This window comes from Otolemur garnettii, unplaced genomic scaffold (genome assembly GCF_000181295.1).
Source record: "Otolemur garnettii isolate 467f Iridium unplaced genomic scaffold, OtoGar3 scaffold00024, whole genome shotgun sequence".
In the NCBI taxonomy this organism is placed as follows: domain Eukaryota; kingdom Metazoa; phylum Chordata; class Mammalia; order Primates; family Galagidae; genus Otolemur; species Otolemur garnettii.
In genome coordinates, this window is record NW_003852419.1 from 2765223 (window position 1) to 2786559 (window position 21337).

General features: G+C 36.3%; 1 protein-coding gene across 1 annotated transcript in view; it reads right to left on the minus strand.

Annotated features, from left to right (window-relative positions):
- The window catches only part of PREPL (prolyl endopeptidase like), a 43274-nt gene that overhangs the window by 16263 nt on the left and 5674 nt on the right, over positions 1-21337 (minus strand). The window contains exons 3-7 of the mRNA XM_003787880.3: positions 10767-10889; positions 8483-8549; positions 7361-7567; positions 5875-6010; positions 3-217 (exon numbers count right to left, since the gene is read on the minus strand). Coding sequence (XP_003787928.1) covers positions 3-217; positions 5875-6010; positions 7361-7567; positions 8483-8549; positions 10767-10889 — 748 coding nt within the window. The remainder of the gene's footprint in view (positions 1-2; positions 218-5874; positions 6011-7360; positions 7568-8482; positions 8550-10766; positions 10890-21337) is intronic.

The window sequence follows — 21337 nt, forward strand, 5'->3', positions numbered from 1 at the left end:
CTTGAATTCTGTTGGCTCTCCAACATTAGTGAGAATGTATAATTCGTCATCTCTGTGTTCAACATAGTAAAGGACCCCAGGTATTCGCTTCTGGATAAGTACAGGTGGGTCCCAAGGGCTCAGGCCATCTATTAACCACACTTCAGAAGTGGTCTTGTTCATGATATTCATGGTGAGGAAACGACTGTCTTTTGTAAGATAAAGGAAAACAAAGTAGCTAGAGAAAGAGAGAGAGAGAGAGAAATAGATCCCAGTAAATTTCAGATACATGCTACCTTCTTAATGACATTAGCTCAGAGACATGTTAATTCCCCTCCCCCCTTTTTTTACAACCCAGCAAGCTAAGAAACTAAACGTGTTAATTTATAATGTAGATGGAAAATAAAAATAATTCTTTAGTGGATATTACTTGTAAATTTAACAATTGGCTATTATTTTTCTCATTGCCCACCCTGAGGCAAAATCATTTATTTCTAAATTTTTACAGTTTTTTTTTTTTTTGCCGGGGCTGGGTTTAAACCCACCACTTCCAGCATACGGGATCAGCGCCTTACTCCTTTGAGCCAGAGGCGCTGCCCTTATTTCTAAATAAAATAAACTTTTATTATGTTTCTAAAACATACAGAAAAGTTGAAAGAACTATAAAGCGAACACCCATATACCACCATCTGGATGCTATCATTGTTAACATTTTGCTGTATTTCCTTTATCACATTCCTATGCATTTATTAATCTTGGATGCATTTCAAGGTACACTATTAGGAATCATCTCACTTTATCACATTAACACATAATGTAGCTTTATACTGAAAAGAACTAAACTTTCCAGAGGAGATCTGAAATAACAAGGAAGAAAAGAGACACAGACCTTATTCTTTTTTTGGAGACAGTCTTACTCAGTTGCCCTAGGGTTGGATTACATTTCCATATTTATTTGCCGACTGTATTTCTTTTGTGAAAGAAATGTCTGTGTCCATTTTAAACTTGGAATGTAGTTTAAATTATTGGTATATAAATTACTGTTGAAAATATCATTCTCCATTATACTGTCTACATTTTATTTGCTTAGAATAATTTTTGAGTTAAGAGTTTAATATTTTAAATAATCAAAACCACTGGTACTACCCTTTGTAACTTTTTCTGTTGATTTTATGATTTGAGAACATTCCAAGTTGAGTAAAATACTTATACTTTTATCTCATTTCAAAAATAATTTTGTTTTTCCAGTTGAGTCTTTAAATCTCTCAGGAATGTATGCTGACATATGAAATTTAAAACTTTTTATGAAAATTTCATATGTTCGGATGGAGGAGGAATCCTCATGACCCTAACAAGAGTATAGCCATTTTGTGGGGACGGCTAGTTAGAGGAACCTGGCCAGAAACCAAACTGCATGATCACAGCACACCCACCTTCCCCCACATACATACTCCTAGGCCATTTCAAGGCCCGTATTCCTAGAAGAGTAACTTTTCACCTGGGCCCTGGCTGGCACCAAAGATCAGTCCCTCTCCAGAAGAGAATAACTCCCCTAGAAACCCCCTCCCACATTCCAACTACACTGACAATGTTAATAAAAGCCCCTTGGAGCTGTATGGCAAAGAACTGACTTCAGTCATTCTGTTCTTTCCTCCTAAGGAACCTTCTCCTTTATTCCTGGACCCGCCTCCTTTCTTTCTCACTGAATGTCACCTCAACTTTACCCTTAGACTCCTCAGTCAGCATACATATTTTTCCAATTAGTATTTCCCATAGCATTATAAAATAATACTCTTTCATTTTTCATTAGTTTGTGATACGTTTTTTATCATACAAGTTTTCATCCATACCAGGGTCTGTTGTAGAGTTCTCTGTTCTAGTCTCTGTTATTAGTCTATCAGTTTGCATTACCTTACCTGTTACAGCTTCAGGGTAAGACCCCTACCTTACTTTACTCTTTAATTTTCAACATTTTCTTTGTTATCTTTATCTATTTTTGTTTGTTTGGTGATGCCAAATCAAAAGATAAATTACTTGGTAGATCTGTGCTTACGGGAAGTAAGAACACAAGTGGCTCTACAGTAAGATGTTTCTTAGAGAAGATAAGGAATGTAGAGAACTATAAGCTAATCCTTTATTATGTTTATTTCTATTGACTCCTTTCCCTACGATTATGAGGTTAATAATGTTTGTTATGAAAAAGGAGCAAAAATCCATTGTCAACATTTTGGATTTATTTCCTTTCAATATTTTTTAAGAAGCATTTTTCTCCCCTGATACACAGTTGATACTATACCATATATTCACTTTTTTCAGTTAGCACTATAATACATTTTTGAGTTAATTAATAATTTAGTAGCAACATGTACTTTAAATTACTCTATTGATTGGTAAGAATTCAATGGATAAAAGGTGCTCAACAGTCATCACTGGACTAGAGGTTTTCGTTTGAAAGAGAGAATCTGACTTCAGTACACCATTTACTCAATCAATAGGCACTATATAGCAGTTACACAGGCCTGGGACCCTGTATATGGATAAAAATGTAAAGGCGAAAGAGACTCAGTCTGTTCACAAGCTAGCAGTTCTAGGTTGTACTTATGAATTTATATGAATGGACTGTGTTTTGTGTAATTCACAAAATCAATTTCAATTTTTAGTAACTAAACATCTTTTTTCTTATTGTTGTAGCTATTATATGGGTAGCAAACTCCAATTTCCTATACTGCAGTGTTATTTGGACATGTAAGTGATAAAGCTTGAAATGATTTACAATTCTGCAATATCATTTTCCACTCCATGGTATTATCTGGATATGTAAGTGATGAGCTTGAAATTAATTGCATGGATTTTTAATTTGCATAAACATTTTTAAAGAAAGGTATACTCAAAAGTATGAAGGAGAGCTGGAACCAAGAAACTCTGGAGGACACTGGGATTCAATATATGAATGTCATTATCCAATCTTAAAGCATTTTAGGCAAAGTATTATGCTACATATATAAAGAAACCAAATAAGAATGGCTTGTCTTAGATCAACCAGACAAGAAATAACTAGAATCGCTAGCCAGACAGAATAGGAGTCTAATTCCATTTCTTATCTGAGGATGTGGGTTCTGCCACAAAGGAAGAACAGTAACTAGAGTTAGCCATACAATTTCAATTAAACTGTAACTTGTCCACAGGCTTCAACAGACAGATTTCTTAAAAAGTTAAAGCCGTACCTCTCAAATTCTTCTTACTTGAACTTTCTAAGCTGTCAAATGTCTGGTGTGGCTTAATATATTCAAGGTTACTCTGAACCTGCCTTATGGAGATCTTTGGGGTTGGGTGCCCAGGCCTTCAATGACCAGGCTGCCTCCTAGGTTTTCCTACTTTAGTCTTGTTCCTGGGACCTGGGCATTTACCACACTGTAAATGGCATAGTGAATAATACTTGCATCAGAAAAATATTTGGGTGGTGGTTGTTTTTCAGTGACTTAAAAATTAAGTCTTCTAATTCTGTCTAGATCTTTCCCTTTAGAATCAATATAATACTGCTTTCCTTATAATGTGTAAATGGCTCTGGAAATATTTGAAATTGGAAGAATTAATATCCACATGCACCAGTCTTTAAGAATAGAATAGCAGGCATTTTCCCTAAACAAGACTTTTGGAGGCACTCTAGCATCAAAATAGAAAACTAGCACTGAACAACCCAAACTACTAAAGTAGTGGAAACAAAGGAGATGAGAAACCTGGCTGGTGGGGGCTCTTTCTGGCCATATTTGTAACAATACCTTTTTCAAAATCAGGTACCCAGAACTGGGCTAACAAGGGCAGATGAACAAATTATAAATTCTATTTGGGAAACTTTATGTATATATTAGTTCTATGAGCTGCAATAATGTAATACTGTAAACTTCTCTAGACCTCTATTTCTTGATATAAACTGAAGATTGTATAAGAGTTTCTGTAAGGTATTTTTCAGTTCTGAGATTTTTGTGAAATGAAGGGTTAGTTTTCTCATTTGAGGGGACCAACTTCATAGTCATAGTTTTAAGGCTAAATTCTATTTTTTCTCTCACAAAGTTATTCAGACATTATCTAAACAGATTGTTAAATGATGTATGAGGTGATAGGACCCTTTTATTAAGGCAAAATTTGTTTTTCATATATCATTTGGAAAAGTATATCTGGTTAAGAGTTAAGAAATTTTGTAGGATAAATTTATCATTTCCTCTCCTGCCTAGTTAAGTGGCAGTAGCCCTATACTTTATAAGGAATTTAGAGAGAATTAGCTTTAAAGAAAAGTTAACTAAGAGTACCAGGGAAAGTAAAATTTTTTTTTTTTTTTGAGACAGAGTCTTACTTTGTCGCCCTTGGCAGAGTGCTGTGGAGTCATAGCTCACAGCAACCTCAAACTCTTGGGCTCAAGTGATTTTCCTCCCTCAGCCTCCCATGTAGCTGGGACTATAGGTATCTGCTATAACACCCAGCTATTTTTAGCGATGAGGTCTCACTTTGGCTCAGATTGGTCTCAAACTTGTGAGCTCAGGCAATCCACCCACCTCAACCTCCCAGACTGCTAGAGATTACAGGTATGTGCCATGGTGCCCAGCCTGGGAAAAGTAAATTTTATGGGCCAACAGATATCATAGCTCAAAGCAAAGCAATTTAAAATTCCGATATTCTAGGGCCAGGCACAGTGGCTCATGCCTGTAATCCTAGCATTCTGGGAGGCCGAGGTGGGTGGACTGCCTGAGCTCTCAGGTTTGAGACCAGCCTTAGCAAGAGTGACATCCCATCTCTTAAAAAAACTAGCTGGGTGGCTCGGCGCCTGTGGCTTAAGTGCTTAAGGTGCCAGCCACATACACCTAAGGTGGCGGGTTCGAATCCAGCCCAGCCCGCCAAACAACAATGACGGCTGCAACCCCCCAAAAATAGCTGGGTATTGTGGCAGGCACCTGTGGTCCCAGCTACTTGGGAGGCTGAGGCAGGAGACTCGCTTGAGTCCAGGATTTGGAGGTTGCTGTGAGCTGTGATGCCACAGCACTCTACCCAGGGGGACAGCTTGAGGCTCTGTCTCAAAAAAAAAAAAAAAAAAAAAAAAAAAAAAACCAAAAAACTAGCTGGGCATTGTAGCAGGTACCTGTAGTCCCAGCTATTCAGGAGGCTGAGGCAAGAGAATCGCTTAGAGCCCAAGAGTTTGAGGTTGCTCTGAGCTATGACACCACGGCACTCTACCAATGGTGACAAAAGAAAAATTCACATAATCCGTATGAAATAAATAGTGAGTGAATTCTGGGCAACTGATACACAGTAGTGTAGTATTCTAGTTATGACGTCAAGAGATTTATAATTGGTATATAGCAACTCTATTAAATGTTTTTAAACAATTACTCTCATGTGTCACAGTCCAGAAAGAAATTTTTTTTTTTTTTGAGACAGAGTCTCAAGCTGTTGCCCTGGGCAGAGTGCTGTGGCGTCACAGCTCATAGCAACCTCCAACTCTTGGGCTTAAGCAATTCTCTTTCCTCAGCCTCCCAAGTAGCTGGGACTACAGGTGCCTGCCACAGCGCCCACCACTGGCTACTTTTTGGTTGTAGTTGTTGTTTTTTGGTGGGCCCAGGCTAGATTTGAACCTGCCAGCTGTGGTGTATGTGGCTAGCACCCTCATCGCTTGAGCTACAGGTGCGAGCTCAGAAAGAATATTAATAACTCAGTATTTGCAGTCTTACAGTATATTTGTATTTACTCTGGAGTTTGAATATAACTAGACTCCAAATTTGAACACAAACAACTAATAAGAGAATGACCATTTTCCAACAAGAAGTCAACATTTTAAGTCAACCAAGATCAGTACTTTCAATAACAAAAGAAAGTACAGCAAATTTAATGGTATCAATCTACTACCTTGGGTCTTTTTCTGTGTAAAAACGTTCATTACGTTTGTTATCACCAAAAGTGGCTCGATATACATCATTACAGCGAAGGTTCCTCTGGAAGGTGTAGAATAAAACATCTTCTTCTTCTTCATCCTTTACCCATTCTGAAAGAAAATACTTAAAGAATAAGACGTAGCCACCAACATACAGTTAAGAAAGAAAAGGGTCAGCACATTCTATGTCTGAATGCCAAAGAAAATAGATGTGCAAGTCTAGCCCTAGAAATCTAAATATAACAGAAGTTTGGCCATACCTAATCTGTGTTAGGTATAAACCAGAATTTTCCAGGGAATAAAACACTACTAACTCAGTTACTCAAGTTTCTCAACAAGAATTCAATGTCCAACATTGAGTGGGTAATGTTACATTCAACTTTAGGACATGAATTATATCTAAATCTACAACTTGAAACTTTAAGTCTAAGGAGATATGGCATTATCTTTCTCTCGTGCCTGAAAATCTTCTCTGTTTTTAAGCCCCCCAATATCTCCAACAAGTAAATATACTTTAATGTTGGTTCTTGATCTCACCAGAAGTTGTCCATGGAAGTTTGCACACAATTACATCACAACTGCCACATTGTTGACAGTGATTGTAAGTCATCATTGTACAATATGCATCCTGATTTTAGAGGTTAAAAACTACAAAATGTCTCAGAATCCATTAGATTAGGGTATAATTTTAATTCACTGCCAAAAATATTTACACAATGGAGCACAGGATGGTAGAAAATAAAAAGGACAAAATAGGAATATATATACCACTCAATGATAAACGATACAATTTAAAGTTAGTTCTGTTATTAAAAATGTCACAGCTTTCACTGAAGAATAAGTTTGTTCAACATATTTTACAATTCCTTAGCAGGGGGCACAGTGTAAGGGTATATGGCACGCCTTCTGGGTGTGGGACTACACCAGGGACTTTACCTAACAAATGCAAACATTGTAACCTAATCGCTTATCCCCTCATTTTAATATGAAATAAAAAATTAAATTCCTTTGTCAAGTTTTCCATAAAATATGTTGCAACCCTCCCCCAAATTAAATTCCTTGGCAGTGACTTTGGGCAGTTTTCTGTAATAACTATGTAAAATTAAATTTTAAAAATATATCCAAGCTTAAAGTTGAACAAAATATTAAGAAGGAACTTACATGCAAAAACTTATTCCCAATAACATACTGGCAAAGAATTACCAATATATAATAGTATACTGCACATCTGGACTCTGATTATAACTCTTCTGAAAATGTGGGCATTATTTTAAAATTACTCATTTAGATAGGCAGTTAAAGAAGCAAGATCTCCTCAGTAAGAGGCACATTCATGTAGGAAAATACAGAGTCCACAAGGACAACTGGATCACATAACCAAAAAAAAAAGTTTAAAAAGTGTAGAAAATCCTCTTATTGTTGTGTTTCCAACACAAAAGACTATTTTGATTGTTGGCTTACCAAAACTGGACACATTTGGGAAAGAAGCTTCCATAACAGGCTGATCACTGAGCTTTACAATTACACAGGTAGATGCTTCAGAATCTTCAGTTCTTATCTTGGCAGCCACATATTTTTCATCTGGAGCAACCCTGATACAATCAATGAAGGGCTGGTCTAACTTAAGTTCCTCCAAATTGAATAAAACTTCATAGTTATCGCTGTCTGCTGCATAAAGAACAATATGACAGAGATAATTTCACAGTATGCACTTTATAGTTTGTTTGGTTTTTTTGAGACAAGGTCTTGCTCTGTTACCCAGGTTGGAGTGCAGTGGTGTAATCACAGCTCACTATAGCCTCGATGGAGAACATGATGGTAGAAAATAAAAACTCCTGGGCTCAAGCAATCCTCCTGCCTCAGCCTTCCCAAGTAGCCGAGACTATAGGTGCATGTTACCATGCCCTGCTATTTTGTTCTCAAATTTTGTAGAGATGGAGCTTCACTATTTGTCCAGGCTGATCTTGAACTCCTGGCTTCAAGCAATCCTCCTGCCTGGCCGTGCAAAGTGCTAGGATTGCAGGTGTCAGCTACTGTGCCTGACCTGACAAGAGATACTTAGCAAAATCTTAAACCACAATTTCAATGTTTAAATGAGCACTCCCATTCTACAAGAGGCCATATTCTGGCTTCCTTCAACAATGATGGGCGCTTGACTTGCACATAAACTGGCATTAGTTATTTAATATTATCCTAATGCTGTTCAATATTATTCTAAGCATCGACCCAAAAGTTATTATTCAGTGTTGTTATAGCCTAGTATTTACAGATCATACAGAACCTGGGAAGAGAACACAACCTTGAATTATGTATGTGAAGTGCCGAGCACAGTACCCGGGGCATAGCAGATGCTCACACAGTGCCAGATCTTGTCGTCATTCTCCCTGCCTAAAACTTCTGCATGTGGTCGTTAACTGTATTTTAGCAAAACCAGCTATTAAAAACTAGTCATTCAAAATAAAAAAGAAAATTCAGAAATAACCTTTAAAAAATCTTTTCTATACTTTTGGAGAAATATTAGATTTCCTATAAAAATTGCGAACTCTGAAAAACTGGAGCATGTTAAAGGGAAAAGTTACATACCTTCCTCATCCTTGGAGCGAACCAAACAGCAACCTTCTTGATAATAAACGAAACCACCATGTTTAATCTGATGACGAAAAGAAACAAATGGTTTACTTAGTAATGCTACACTATTAATTAGCCTTTTAATGGTCTGACTATTCAAAAAGAAGAAGAAATAAGCTCTCTTATAAAAAGTGGACCTGTTAAAGTAAATTAATGAATATATATGAAATCTAAAATGGACCACTTTTTACAATATAGTTGTTAAGATATGGTTTTCATATGTTCATAATAACTGGGGGGGAATTCTAATACATAAATGTAGAGGTAAGAAAGAAAAGGTTTAACAAAATCAATGTTGGTTTTCAGGACTGTATAAAATAGTGAACAGTGAATAGTGAATAGTGAATATGAAGTGTCAGCCATATTTTGGAAACATCTGGTATAACAGAAAATGACATGAAGGAATGAAGGCTGTGTTGACCAGTTTGATGGAAGTATTTCGGATTGTGTGTGAAAACCCCACACTGTACCCCAGAAGTGCATTAATGTACATAGTTACCATTCAATTAAAAAAAAAATCTGCTATCTAAATAACAGAATTCAATGAACAAAAATCAAGTGGCATGTTGAAGATAATCCAAAATAATGCTGACGAGGAGTAACGCTGTGGCTAAAATCAGCTTGAAAACCCAGTCAATAACTTTCTGAGATTCATAGGAGGAAGAAAAGGGTAAATTCACACTTATGGGGCAAAATGTGCACTACCTAGGGCAGTGGTTCTCAACCTTCCTAATGCTGCAACCCTTTAATACAGTTCCTGTGGGTCGCGACCCACAGGTTGAGAACCGCTAAGCTAAGGGATAGACACAATTATAACCCTGACTCAAACTATACACAAACAAAAGCAATACATGTAACCAAAACATATGTACCCCTATAACATTCTGAAATTTAAAATAATAATAATAAATGAACATGGAGAAAAATATGTCATGATCACCAACTGTACAGTCTTGATTTTGATTTTCCACAAGTACCTCATACTCTGCGGGGTGATAAATATGTTTGAGATTGAGACAGTGAGTACTATCCATATATGAACAGTGCTATTATCTAACACCTACATATTAAACGCAATTTATTAAATGATATGACTTCAGTGGCTTAAGACACATTTACTAGTTAGTAGCATAGTTTAAATCTGGAATTCTTGATTCATAACCTCCTATTATTTCCATTCTACTACGTATATGATTTTTACTTATATTATAATCTGTGGTTCTGTTTTATAATCTTATTGGAAAATTTTCAAAAAAAGGACCCAACAATCCCATATATCACTGGGCAAAAGACATGAATAGAACCTTCTTTAAAGACAGACGAATAGCTAACAAACATATGAAAAAATGCCCATCATCCCTCATCATCAGAGAAATGCAAATCAAAACTACCTTGAGATATCACCTAACCACAGTAAGAACGGCCCGTATTACAAAGTCTCAAAGCTGCAGATGCTGGTGTGCATGTGGAGAGAAGGGAACACTTTTACACTGCTGGTGAAACTGTAAACTAATACAACCTATTTGGAAGGAAGTATTCCATATGTATACCATGGAATACTATTTAGCCACTAAAAAAGATGGAGACTTTACATCTTTTGTATTAACCTAGATGGAGGTGGAAAACATTCTTCTTAGTAAAGCATCGCAAGAATGGAGAAGAATCCAATGTACTCAATTCTAATATGAAAGCAGTAGAAGATCAAACACAAGGGGGCAGGTAGGGGAATGAGCAAGTGGGCAGAGGGGAGGAGAGTACCCTCAATGAATCCCAAACAATAAAAAAAAGAAGACAGAAAAATTCTCAACATGTATAATAAATCCATTTCATTTGACCATTTATGACTACGGCGACTATAAAATGATTAAATATATACTTGGCTTTCCTGGTTATTATATTACTTAAAGTGAAATTTCCTTTTATTGAAAAAAAGAATAGACAGAATAATCAAATACTTTTCAAATAATACATAAATATGAAATATTTTGATTTTGACTTCTTGAAATCATTAAAAAAATTGTAAATCAAAACCGGTTGTTCCCCAAAACCATAATTAATGTATGTTTGGAAATTCATCTTAGTTTTGACTTTTAAATCGAAGAATCATGGTCTGACAATTCTTTGCTCTTTTTCAGCATATTTTAAAGGCCCAAAGTAGCATAATTTTGATGTGAGATTATGTCTATAAATCACAAGGTATCTCACTTGCATTTTTTAAAAAAGACATGAGCTATCTTACCTCTGCATTGATGATTTCATATTCTTCTTGAGGTTGTGTCTCTAATTTTGTTCTCACTTTTTCAAATGCATCCATGTTTTTTGAAAGAGATTCTTTGTTTTCTTGTTTAGTAGGTAAAAGGTCCTAGAAAAGGTTTTATTGATATGCTCAAAATACTTTCAAACTAGGAAAAAATCCTTTGCTTCTTAAATGAAATTCTTATTTCCTTCTCATGCAAGTATGACAATGTTAGGTCTATACCTATGCAATAATATGCATTTCATAAATTTCAAATGTTCTTTATTAAGTTCATCGATAAAATGATTTTTCTAAAACTTAAGAATAGAAACAAAGAAAAGAAGTAGAACCCTGATGGCTATACTATTATTTTAAATGGATAAGGTCTTTAAGATGCATGAGACTAAGTAGCTCTGGAGAATGTTCAGAAATACTATGGGAAAAATGTATACACAAAGAGAAAAGGAAATTCTATGAATTTTTACAAATTTAACAGTCATGAATGAGAGGTAGAAAAATGAATGAGAGGTAGAAAAATAAGTCTTTTGAGTTTCGTAAGAAACTCCTAAAAGAAGGGACATATCAAAGGGAGAGGAAGATATTACCTTCACTAATAAAAATAAATTATTATTTTGTCCATAGCCAGAGTTATAATTTTCCTACTTGATAAATCACAATTTCTTTCTCTCATGAGGATAAGTAACCCACAAAACACAATGGTTTATCAGTTGAGTAAATGAATTAATGACTTACAAAACAGGGCTGCCTTTTCAATGAAAGGAAATAATAATATATTCATGTTATAAAAGGAAGAACAAGGAAAAATAATAATCAAAAATTAATGAATACAAGTAGAGATATAGATGAAAGCTAAATAAATGCTCACTGGGCCTTACTAGGAGTGTCTAATAAGCTAAGAGCTTTGGTTGACCCCTGCTGAGCAATAAGGTATAAATCATTAAAATTTAAATAAGGTAAACCCTCAGTTTTCAAATTAAAAAAGTGTTTAATAATTCAACACTTCAGAGGATTGCCTTGTTTAAGCAAAAGAATTCTAGCCAAGATTTCCAACTTCAGCTCTCTGCCAAAGATGACAACTGTCTAGTAATCGGTGCCAGGAGGAGTACTAAGCCATTGGTAAGTATCTCCTAACAGCTGGAAAATATTTATTGCACAAGTATGTCCATGATACTTTGCCAATACTGTTGAGAATGTAAGCTATAAATACAGATATTACAAAGGGTTTGTAATCTAAAATTAAACACAAGAATAAAACAGAAAAATCACCAGAACCAATTAAATAGAAAATTGTCATTTTCACAAAGGTTTTCCTTTTGGATTTTTAGGGATCCTTCATGATATGGATTAGATTCAAATGGTCATTACTGAGATGGTTATGGTAGTCTCAATCATTCAGCCTCCACTTCCAATCATACAATTTTTTTTTTTTTTTTGGTTGTAGTTTGGCTGGGGCTGGGTTTGAAACCACCACCCTCAGTAGATGGGGCCAGCGCCCTACTCACTGAGCCAGAGGTGCCGCCCCATACAGTTAATTGTTTGAGTAATTACTTCAGGTCCGAATACTAGAGGCTTACCTGTTTATTTTTCATTTATTTTTTAGCATTTCTACAAAATCTATGGTTGATCTTTTAGAATAGTGAGGCAAAATACCTCTATTTATAATCCCCTCATATTGACAAAAAGAAACAAATTATAATTCAGAAGTTCACTAGAAATCTATCCTGAAACTATAATCTAGCAATAAGAGTTGCTTCTTTATTTCTGGATACAAGCTGGTCAACTCTGTAATCCCCTTTAAAACTTGTGAAGTAGAATGAGGATAATTATGAAATGTACCTCTCTCTACTCCCCTGCAGCTTTTAGCACATTCTAGGTCATGAAGCTGGGCTCTACACGTTTAAATACTCAGTCTTACTGAGAACCATGGCTGTTACTGAGCTAAAGGCAATAGTGGTAGGTCCAGTATTTGTCCTCCTAAACTTATTTTATATTCCTGATTTAACTTTTTTCCTACATCATAAATCCAAATGAACTGAACTTACCTAAATCAAAATAACTCTGAAAGCAATAGAATTTCTGACTACCTAAATGAAATGGAAATAGAATTCAAGAACTTTCTAAATAATTCCTCAAAAGGAATTACTCCCAAAGAAAATGATTTTATATAACATTCATAAAGTTCTTTAGGTTGCTTTTGATTTTTGTTCTGTTTCAAGAACATTCCCTGAATGCTTTATGTTTTCATTTCAATTTCAGCAAGCTTTAATGGCTAGCTTTCGCTGTGTACACAGCTGAAACTATCCATTTTAGCCAGGTATCTGCATCATTTTTTAATAGTCTAGTTTTTTAAAGGGCATACAGTACTTAATGGAGCTGAAGCAAGGATGGCTTTTAACTTTAAATTTTAAGAAGGTTACACGTACAGTTACCTATCCAATAGTGGAAAAAAGCACTGCTTCTCACCTCCCAAGTGGCCCATCCACAAAGCCATTTTAACAATGAAAACAATTATACAACAGGAGAATGGAATATGTAATTTACTATGGCAAAAATCCTGAACTCTAAAGACAGAAAAATGGTGAAGAAGAAATACACTGGACAGCCTTTAGTCACGAGATAGTACCATTAATAAAAGGCTAATTCCAAGCCTGTGGCAGGGAGAATACAAGGTAGGCTTAGGAAATCTTTGGCTAGAAAGTAAGAAAATGCCTAAAGATTAATGAAGACATGTTGAAAGGACCCAGGGACCAGTATGAAGGGGTCACATCAGCCACACTGGGACAATTTAAGCATAAGAAAGAATAATGACTGGAACTGATTACCACCCACCAAAAAAAAAATTAAAATTCACAGTAATTGAAAAACATGCAAAAATCCCACCAGTTCACAATAAAGAGGGAACAATAACAATAAAAAGGAAACTCTTCTTTATAGAATGATACCAGCTAATAAATGTAGAAAGAATAATATACAGTAATTAGAAAATAATCATTTAGCAAGCTCCAGTGAAACAGATGATTAGACAGAATATCATTAAAAATTATTAATGGTTGTTAAACTCAGAGGAAAGAATGTTGAGTAACAACGTTCTCACAGTACCAAAGTATTAATTAGCCTGTAGATTCCTTAATAATTACAAAGAGAATAATGTCCCTTTAACAACAGAGAAAACTACCAGTAACAGTTATTACTTTTAACTAAAATGATCAAATTTAGCATTATTAGTCATAGAGCAAACTGACATTTTGTGCCTCCTGATAATGCAATATGAAGCATTTAATGCAGGAAAACAGAAAAAGAAAGTAAATCTAAAGGAAGTAGAAGGAACTAAAATTTGCTTCAATGAAATTGTTAACAAAGAAACTAGAGAATCAAATACAAAGTTGGTTCTTTTAGAAATCTATTGGGCGGTGCTTGTGGCTCAGTGGGTAGGGCGCTGGCCGCATATACTGAGGGTGGCGGGTTCAAACCTGGCCCTGGCCAAACTGTAACAAAAAAATAGCCAGGCATTGTGGCGGTTACCTGTAGTCCCAGCTACTTGGGAGGCTGAGGCAAGAGAATCGCCTAAGCCCAGGAGTTGGAGGTTACTGTGAGCTGTGATGCCACCGCACTCTACCCAGGGCATTAAAGTGAGACTCTCTCTACAAAAAAAAAAAAAAAGAAATCTATTAAAAAAGACAAATGAAAAATGTGACATAATTAGAGATTCAAAAAAAGAATAACTAGGCTCAGCGCCTATAGCTCAACCGGCTAAGGCGCCAGCCACGTACACCTAAGGTGGCGGGTTCGAATCCCCAGCCCGGACCCGCCAAACAACAATGATGGCTGCAACCAAAAAATAGCCGGGCATTGTGGTGGGCGCCTGTGGTCCCAGCTACTTGGGAGGCAGAGGCAAGAGACTCGCTTGAGCCCAGGAGTTGGAGGTTGCTGTGAGCTGTAATGCCACGGCACTCTACCCAGGGGGACAGCTTGAGGCTCTGTCTCAAAAAAAAAAAAAAAAAAAAAGGAATAACTAAACTTTATGTCAATAAATTTGGAAACACTAGAGGAAATACAGTTTTCCAAAAAGAAAAAAAAAATGGATTGATACAAGAAACAGAAAGTCAATAAACATAAGGAAATGAAACTGGCATCCCCTTAAAAGAGACATCAAGTCCATATACCACAAAGGGAACCAGCTTTCTTGGGTCTTCAAGGAACAGATAATCTTCATATGCAAATAATTTAAGGACATAGGAAAAGAGGTAAAACTATTCAACTCATTTTATTAGGTTAATGTAACTTTGACACTGAAACTGGACATTAATGATGTCCAAATCTATCAATATAATCTGACACAAAGGAGATAAGGGTCATTTCAATAAAAACAAGAAAAAAATAGAAAATAATCAACATATTAAAAAAAAATGATGAACTTGAGCTGAAGTTTCTGTCAATTGTTTTACATAGGAGTATATGAAATCTGCAAGATACTTGACATGCATTCATATTAGTATACATGCATTGTATTTAGCTTTCAAAAAGTTTTAATTATATTCATTTAAAATATCTAGCTGTATTTGTTGTTAATTCATTTTGTGATATAAAAGCAACTGTTAATGAAGGAAAATAATTGTTTCCTTTGTTCACTGCTTCTTATTCCTCTCCTTTCCTTCTCTTGAGCCCTGTCAGACTTTTGGCCTATTTGCTCCACTGACTACTCTTGTCAAGCTCATTGAATAGGCCACAACATTGCAAAGTGCAGAAGTTAATTTTCAGTATTTCTGTTAATTGACCTATCAGTAACAAGATATAGTTGAGCACTTCCTTCTAAAAATATTTTCTTTATTTGGCTTCCAGGACACCTCCTTGTTTTCCTCCTATTTCACTGGCCCTTGCTTTTCTTTGGCTGGTTCTTACTCAACTCTTTATAATGTTGGCAGGGTTTAGTCTGGGCCACTTCTCTTCTTTAGTCTGCATAATTCCCTCGGTGATCTCATCTAGTCATGACCTGAAGTGCTATGTATATGCTGAGAACTCTCCAAGTTATAGCTGTAGCCTGAAACCTCTTACCAAAACAAGCTGCACTTATATATCCAATTGACTATTCAACATTTCTACTTGGATGTCTAATGCCAAAACCGTCCAAAACTGAACACCTGCTCTCCCCATCTATCACCTTCCTCTCCAAAAAGCTATGGTCTCTAGGCAATCTTTTCTATTTCCATAAATGACAAATCTGCCCTCTGGGCTGTTAGGGCTTAAAAGCCAGGCTTAGAGCCTGCTTGTCTTTCTTCGTTGCCATGACGAAGTGATTTGCTAAATCCTGTCAGTTCCACTTTCAAGATCTACCTAGAATCTGACATCTTATGCTTGTATTGGTACTATTCCAATAGTGTCAGCCTCTCTCCCTGGATCACTGCTCCAAGAAGCCTAGTTGCTCTCTGCTTCTGTCTTTGCCTCTTTTATTTCCAACAAAAGAGCTAGAATGAGTCTAAAGTTAGATCACTCCACCAGTCAAAATCCTCCATTCATTCCCCATTTTGTTCCAGGAAGGGCAAAACTCCATACAATGGCCTAAGGTCCTAAAGGATCTTGCCCCCTTACTCGGCTGAACTCATCTACTCCTACCTGCCAAGCACGTCCACTTACTCCAATTAAACTGCAATTAAACTGCACTGGCAGCCTGGATACTTCTTGAACATGTCAGGCTTGCTCTCACTTCAGCATAGAACTTGCCCATATGCAAATACTTTCTTTAAGCTTTGCTCAAATGTCAGAGTCTCAGCTAGGCCTCTCCTAACCATCCTACACTCCTCTCTGTCCCCATACTGCCTATTCATCCCTTCCCTGTCTTATTCTTCACTTTACCTAGTGTATTTCACTCATACATTTCTTTATTCTTCCTCTCTCCTCCTGGTCCCAAATAGGATAGTAAGCTCCATGAAGGCAAGGATTTTTGCTTATTTGGTTCACTGTTTGTTATATCCATAATGCCTAAACCGATGCTTAGGAGATGTTCAACAACTATTTATTGAGTTGAAACACACACAAAACAGTAAATTTAAAAAACATATTTAATAAAAGACACCATAAAGTGAAAAGACACAGACCAAAAATGGGGATGATACCTATAGTACATATTAAAGACAAAAACATACAGTCTAAAAAAAGTCTTACAAATAAGTGAGAGAGACAGAAAAAACACAAAGGACATAAATCAGCATTGAAAAAGACAAAACCAGGCTTGTTGAAGCATCTATAATCCTAGCACTCTGGAAGCCAAGGCTCCTGGAGGGTCAATTGAGGTCAGGAGTTTAAGACCAGTCTGAATAAGAACAAGACCCTGTCTCTATCAGAAATAGAAAAATCAGCCAGGTGCAGTGGTACATGCCTATATAGCCCCAGTTACCTGGGAGGCTGAGGCAGGAGGACTGCCTGAGCCCAGGAGTTTGAGGTTGCAGTGAGCAATGATGATGCTACTGCACGCCAGCCCAGGGCAATAAAGTGAGACTGTCTCATACAACAACAAAAAAAATGACAAAACCAATAGGGTTCATAAACACAAGAAAAGATGCTCATCTACCTTCATTATTAATCAGAACAATAAAAATTAAACAACACTGACATACTAATTGTCTGTCAGAGGGCAAAAAGGAAAAGGTCTAATGATATCAAGTGTTATTCAGGATACAGAGCCAGAGCTCTTTTATTTATTCTAAGTATGTTGGTATTAACAATTTAGAAATTAATTTGACAAAACATTAGGATGCATCAGGTATCCTAATTCTAAATATATACTAGGATGCAATCTACTGTATCTAATTCTAAATATATATTAGGATGCAATCAGGTATTCTAATTCTAAATATATACTCTAGCTATATACATAAGGAGACACATATAAAGATCATGCTTTGTAGTATTTTTTTGTAAGTCTGGAAATTATACACAAGCTCCATGCTTGTCTGAAGGAAATGAGTTATGGGATATTGATAGACTACAATGGAATACTACACAACAGCTGCAATGAATCAACTAGAGATACATGTATTAATGTAGAATTTCAAAATCATATGTTGAGCAAAAAAAGCAAGTTAAACCAATTGTATGTATATTATCTATATAAAGTTTCAAAATGTGCAGAACAAAGTCAAATATTATCTGTGGGTATAAGTACACGTTAATTTATATAGAGACATGCACAGAAAGAAAGGATAATGATTACTGCTAGGGATGTGAAGGAGTATGATGAAGGAAGTAAACAGGTGTCTTTAAATGTACTTGCAATTATTTTAATTAAGAAAAAAATCCCATTCAGTAGGGTATATATAGGTAAGTATGTGTTAGGGTATTCTCTCTGACTCTGCATATATTTGTAATAATTTATACAGGTTGACTATCCCTTATCCAAAGTGTCTGGGACCAGAAGAATTTCAGATTTTGGAGTATTTGCATCATGCTATGGTTCCCTGAATTGGAAATCCAATTGAGCATCATGTTGTGGGTTAAATGTTTCAGATGTGGGAGAATTTTAGATTTCAGATTAGGGATATACAATTGGTACTAAAAGGTATTTAAAAAGAAAGGTCCTGTGACTTAGGCTGACTGAGGTCTAGTGCTGGCTCTGCTAATTTGCTTACTTAACTAGATTCTATGGCTTTAGTTTTTTCATTTGTATAGAAAGAACTCACACATTCCTGATTTCTAAACTTACTACAAAGCTACAGTACGTAAGAGTGTGATACTGGTATCCAGATAGACATATAGAGCAAAAAGATAACTGAGCATCCAGAGATAAACTCTTAAATTTACATTTGGTAGATTTTTGACAAGGATACCAAGACAATTCAATAGAAAAAGAATAGTCTTTTCAGGCTCAGCACTCATAGCTCCCTGGTTAGGATGCTGGCCATATACATCGACACTGGCAGGTTTGAACCCGGCCTGGGCCTGCTAAACAATGACAACTGCAACAAAAAAATAGCTGGGCATTGTGGCGGGTGCCTGTAGTCCCAGCTACTTAGGAGGCTGAGGCAAGAGAATCACTTAAGCCCAAGAGTTTGAGGTTGCTGTGAGCTGTGATGCTATAGCACTCTACTGAGGGCAACTCGGTCTCAAAAAAAACCCTGAATAGTCTTTTCAACAGATTGTGCTAACTGGACAGCCACAAGCAAAATAATAGTTGTACTCCAGTTAGAAGAATGAATTGGAGTACAGCTCCAAATGAACTCAAATCATAGACCTAAAGAGTTCAGATTGGAGGGTTTCTGGGCTCTTTTTTTCCCAGCAATGACACTTATAACAACATGAAAAGAAAAAAAATCTATTCATGTAACTACGAATTCATGCCACAAACACTTATTGTTAATCTACTATGTGGCAGTCAAGATTTATGTTATCAAATTATCATCTTTTTTTATTTTTTTGAGACATAGTCTTACTTTGTCACTGTCGGTAGAGTGCCATGGCGTCACAGCTCACAGCAACCTCAAACTCCTGTGCTCAATCAATTCTCTTGCTCACTCTGGCCTGAGCCTCCCAGAGTGCTAGGATTACAGGCGTGAGCCATGACGCTTGGCTAAATTCTCATCTTTAAGGACCTCCCAATCTAAGGGAAAAATAGACAAAGCTTAAAATGATGTAATAAGTAACAGCATAGAGGTGAACAGAGTGTTATGGTTCTTTTGGCTAGAACTACTACCTTCACATAACTCTCCCCAAATTCCACACATGATCTTAGCCAAAAGGCTGAGAAGGAATTCTCTTCCCAAATTTCAGACTCATAAAGTGAAATGTCCACTTTAACAGTGGGTTACATTTATTCCTTCCCCTTCTTCACCCTTAAGATCTGAATAACAAGGCTACCGATGTGACTGGGAAATAAGTCCATCTGAAACAAAGAGGAACCAGACGTGTTTTGGAATTTTGTCAGTATCTATTCCAGTTTACAGAGGGATACTGCCCTATAATCAAATACAGTTAAAATTTTAGAGCAAAACCTCTACAAAGTGGGATAAAGATCATAACAGCTTTGTGTCAATTTCGGTCAGGTTTTGCCCATCCTTCCATCTCCAGTCAGTTAATAAAAACACTTTTTGCTTTATAAGAGGTTTTGGATTTTAGAATCCAGAGAAGGAATTATCACCCTATACTCTATTCTTCCTTCCACAGGTCTCCCTGTGATGAAGAATTTCAACTGGTTTTCACTCTTCATTATTCCTTCAAATCTTCTATTTATTTTTTAAAGTTCTGGCCTTAGTTTAGTCTCTCATCTTCATTCATCTGAGTTACTGACAAGCCTTCCTATTTTACTCTATTCTCTGTAATTCTGAGAGTGATTCTTCTAGAATGCAAATCCAATCTCACCTACATTTTTCAGTGGCATTCTATTGCTCTTAGAATGTAGCTCAATCTTGCAAGATATACAAAACCACTTATATTTGACCTGGCTCTATTTACCACTTTGGGCTCACTTTTAGCCATTTTGGCTTCACTACTTGCAGTGGTGCCCTCCCTCAATTCTGAGCTCTTAATATGCTGTTCCCTCAGCCTCTTTTCCTTGCCTATTTTAGTCTTGATGAAATGTTACTTTCCAAGAAAGGACATTTCTGACCAAAGTAACTAGAATGACCCTAGTAATCAGAGTAATTTCTCAGGAGGTTAACATTTAATCAAGACCTAAAATAGAAAGAAATTCATGTAATGGGGAATAAGATTAGGGAATAGTAGATAAAAACCCTTGGATGGATGGGAAGAGTCTTATTCTTTGATCTGAGAGATGATCATTGAGGCTTAAGCAATGTGAACAGGGGTGAAGTGTCAAGAAACGAGAGAGGGGTAAGATCTTTAGGGGACGTGATCAGGAAATCGGATTTTAGGTTGATGTAATAAGTTCTAGAAGGGTTTTAAGCGGTAGAGTGATGTAACTTAATTATATTTTAGGACCATTCTTCTTAGTGTATGTAAAATGGGTTGGAAGGGAGTAAGAAGGCAAGCAAAGAGCCTGGTTAGTGAGCCTAGGGTGAGTGATTATGGTAGAGATGGAAAATATGGACAGATTTTATAGTATACTTTGGAGCTTACCACAGTGTTTCTGAAAGCAAGTCATACATGATGGTATGTATTACTCGGAGTATATAAATATTTTATTAGAAATATAATCAGGACATCAAATCAATGATTTCCTGAATACTATTTCTTAGGATGAGAAGAGTTGACTAAACTAAAATAATTAAGTAAATAAATAGATGAGGTGGTATGGATATGGCAAAAAAATCATAGCTAGTTTGGGCCACACTGCTAATTGACATGATGGCAGGGGTAGGGAACAGGAAGAAAAAAAAATGTTTTCCAAACATTCTGAACAAATGGGTATATACAACAGTGAGATAAAGAGTTGAGTCAGGGCTGGGGGAAATGAAGTTCAACTATGGATAGCTGATGTTTGAGACATCAAGGGACATGTCCAACTCTACATTGTTAGCTAGGCAGTGAATTACTACATGGCTCAGAGGCATGTCTGGGATGAAACTAATACAGTAAACTGACCACCTACGGGACTGTAATGCAGT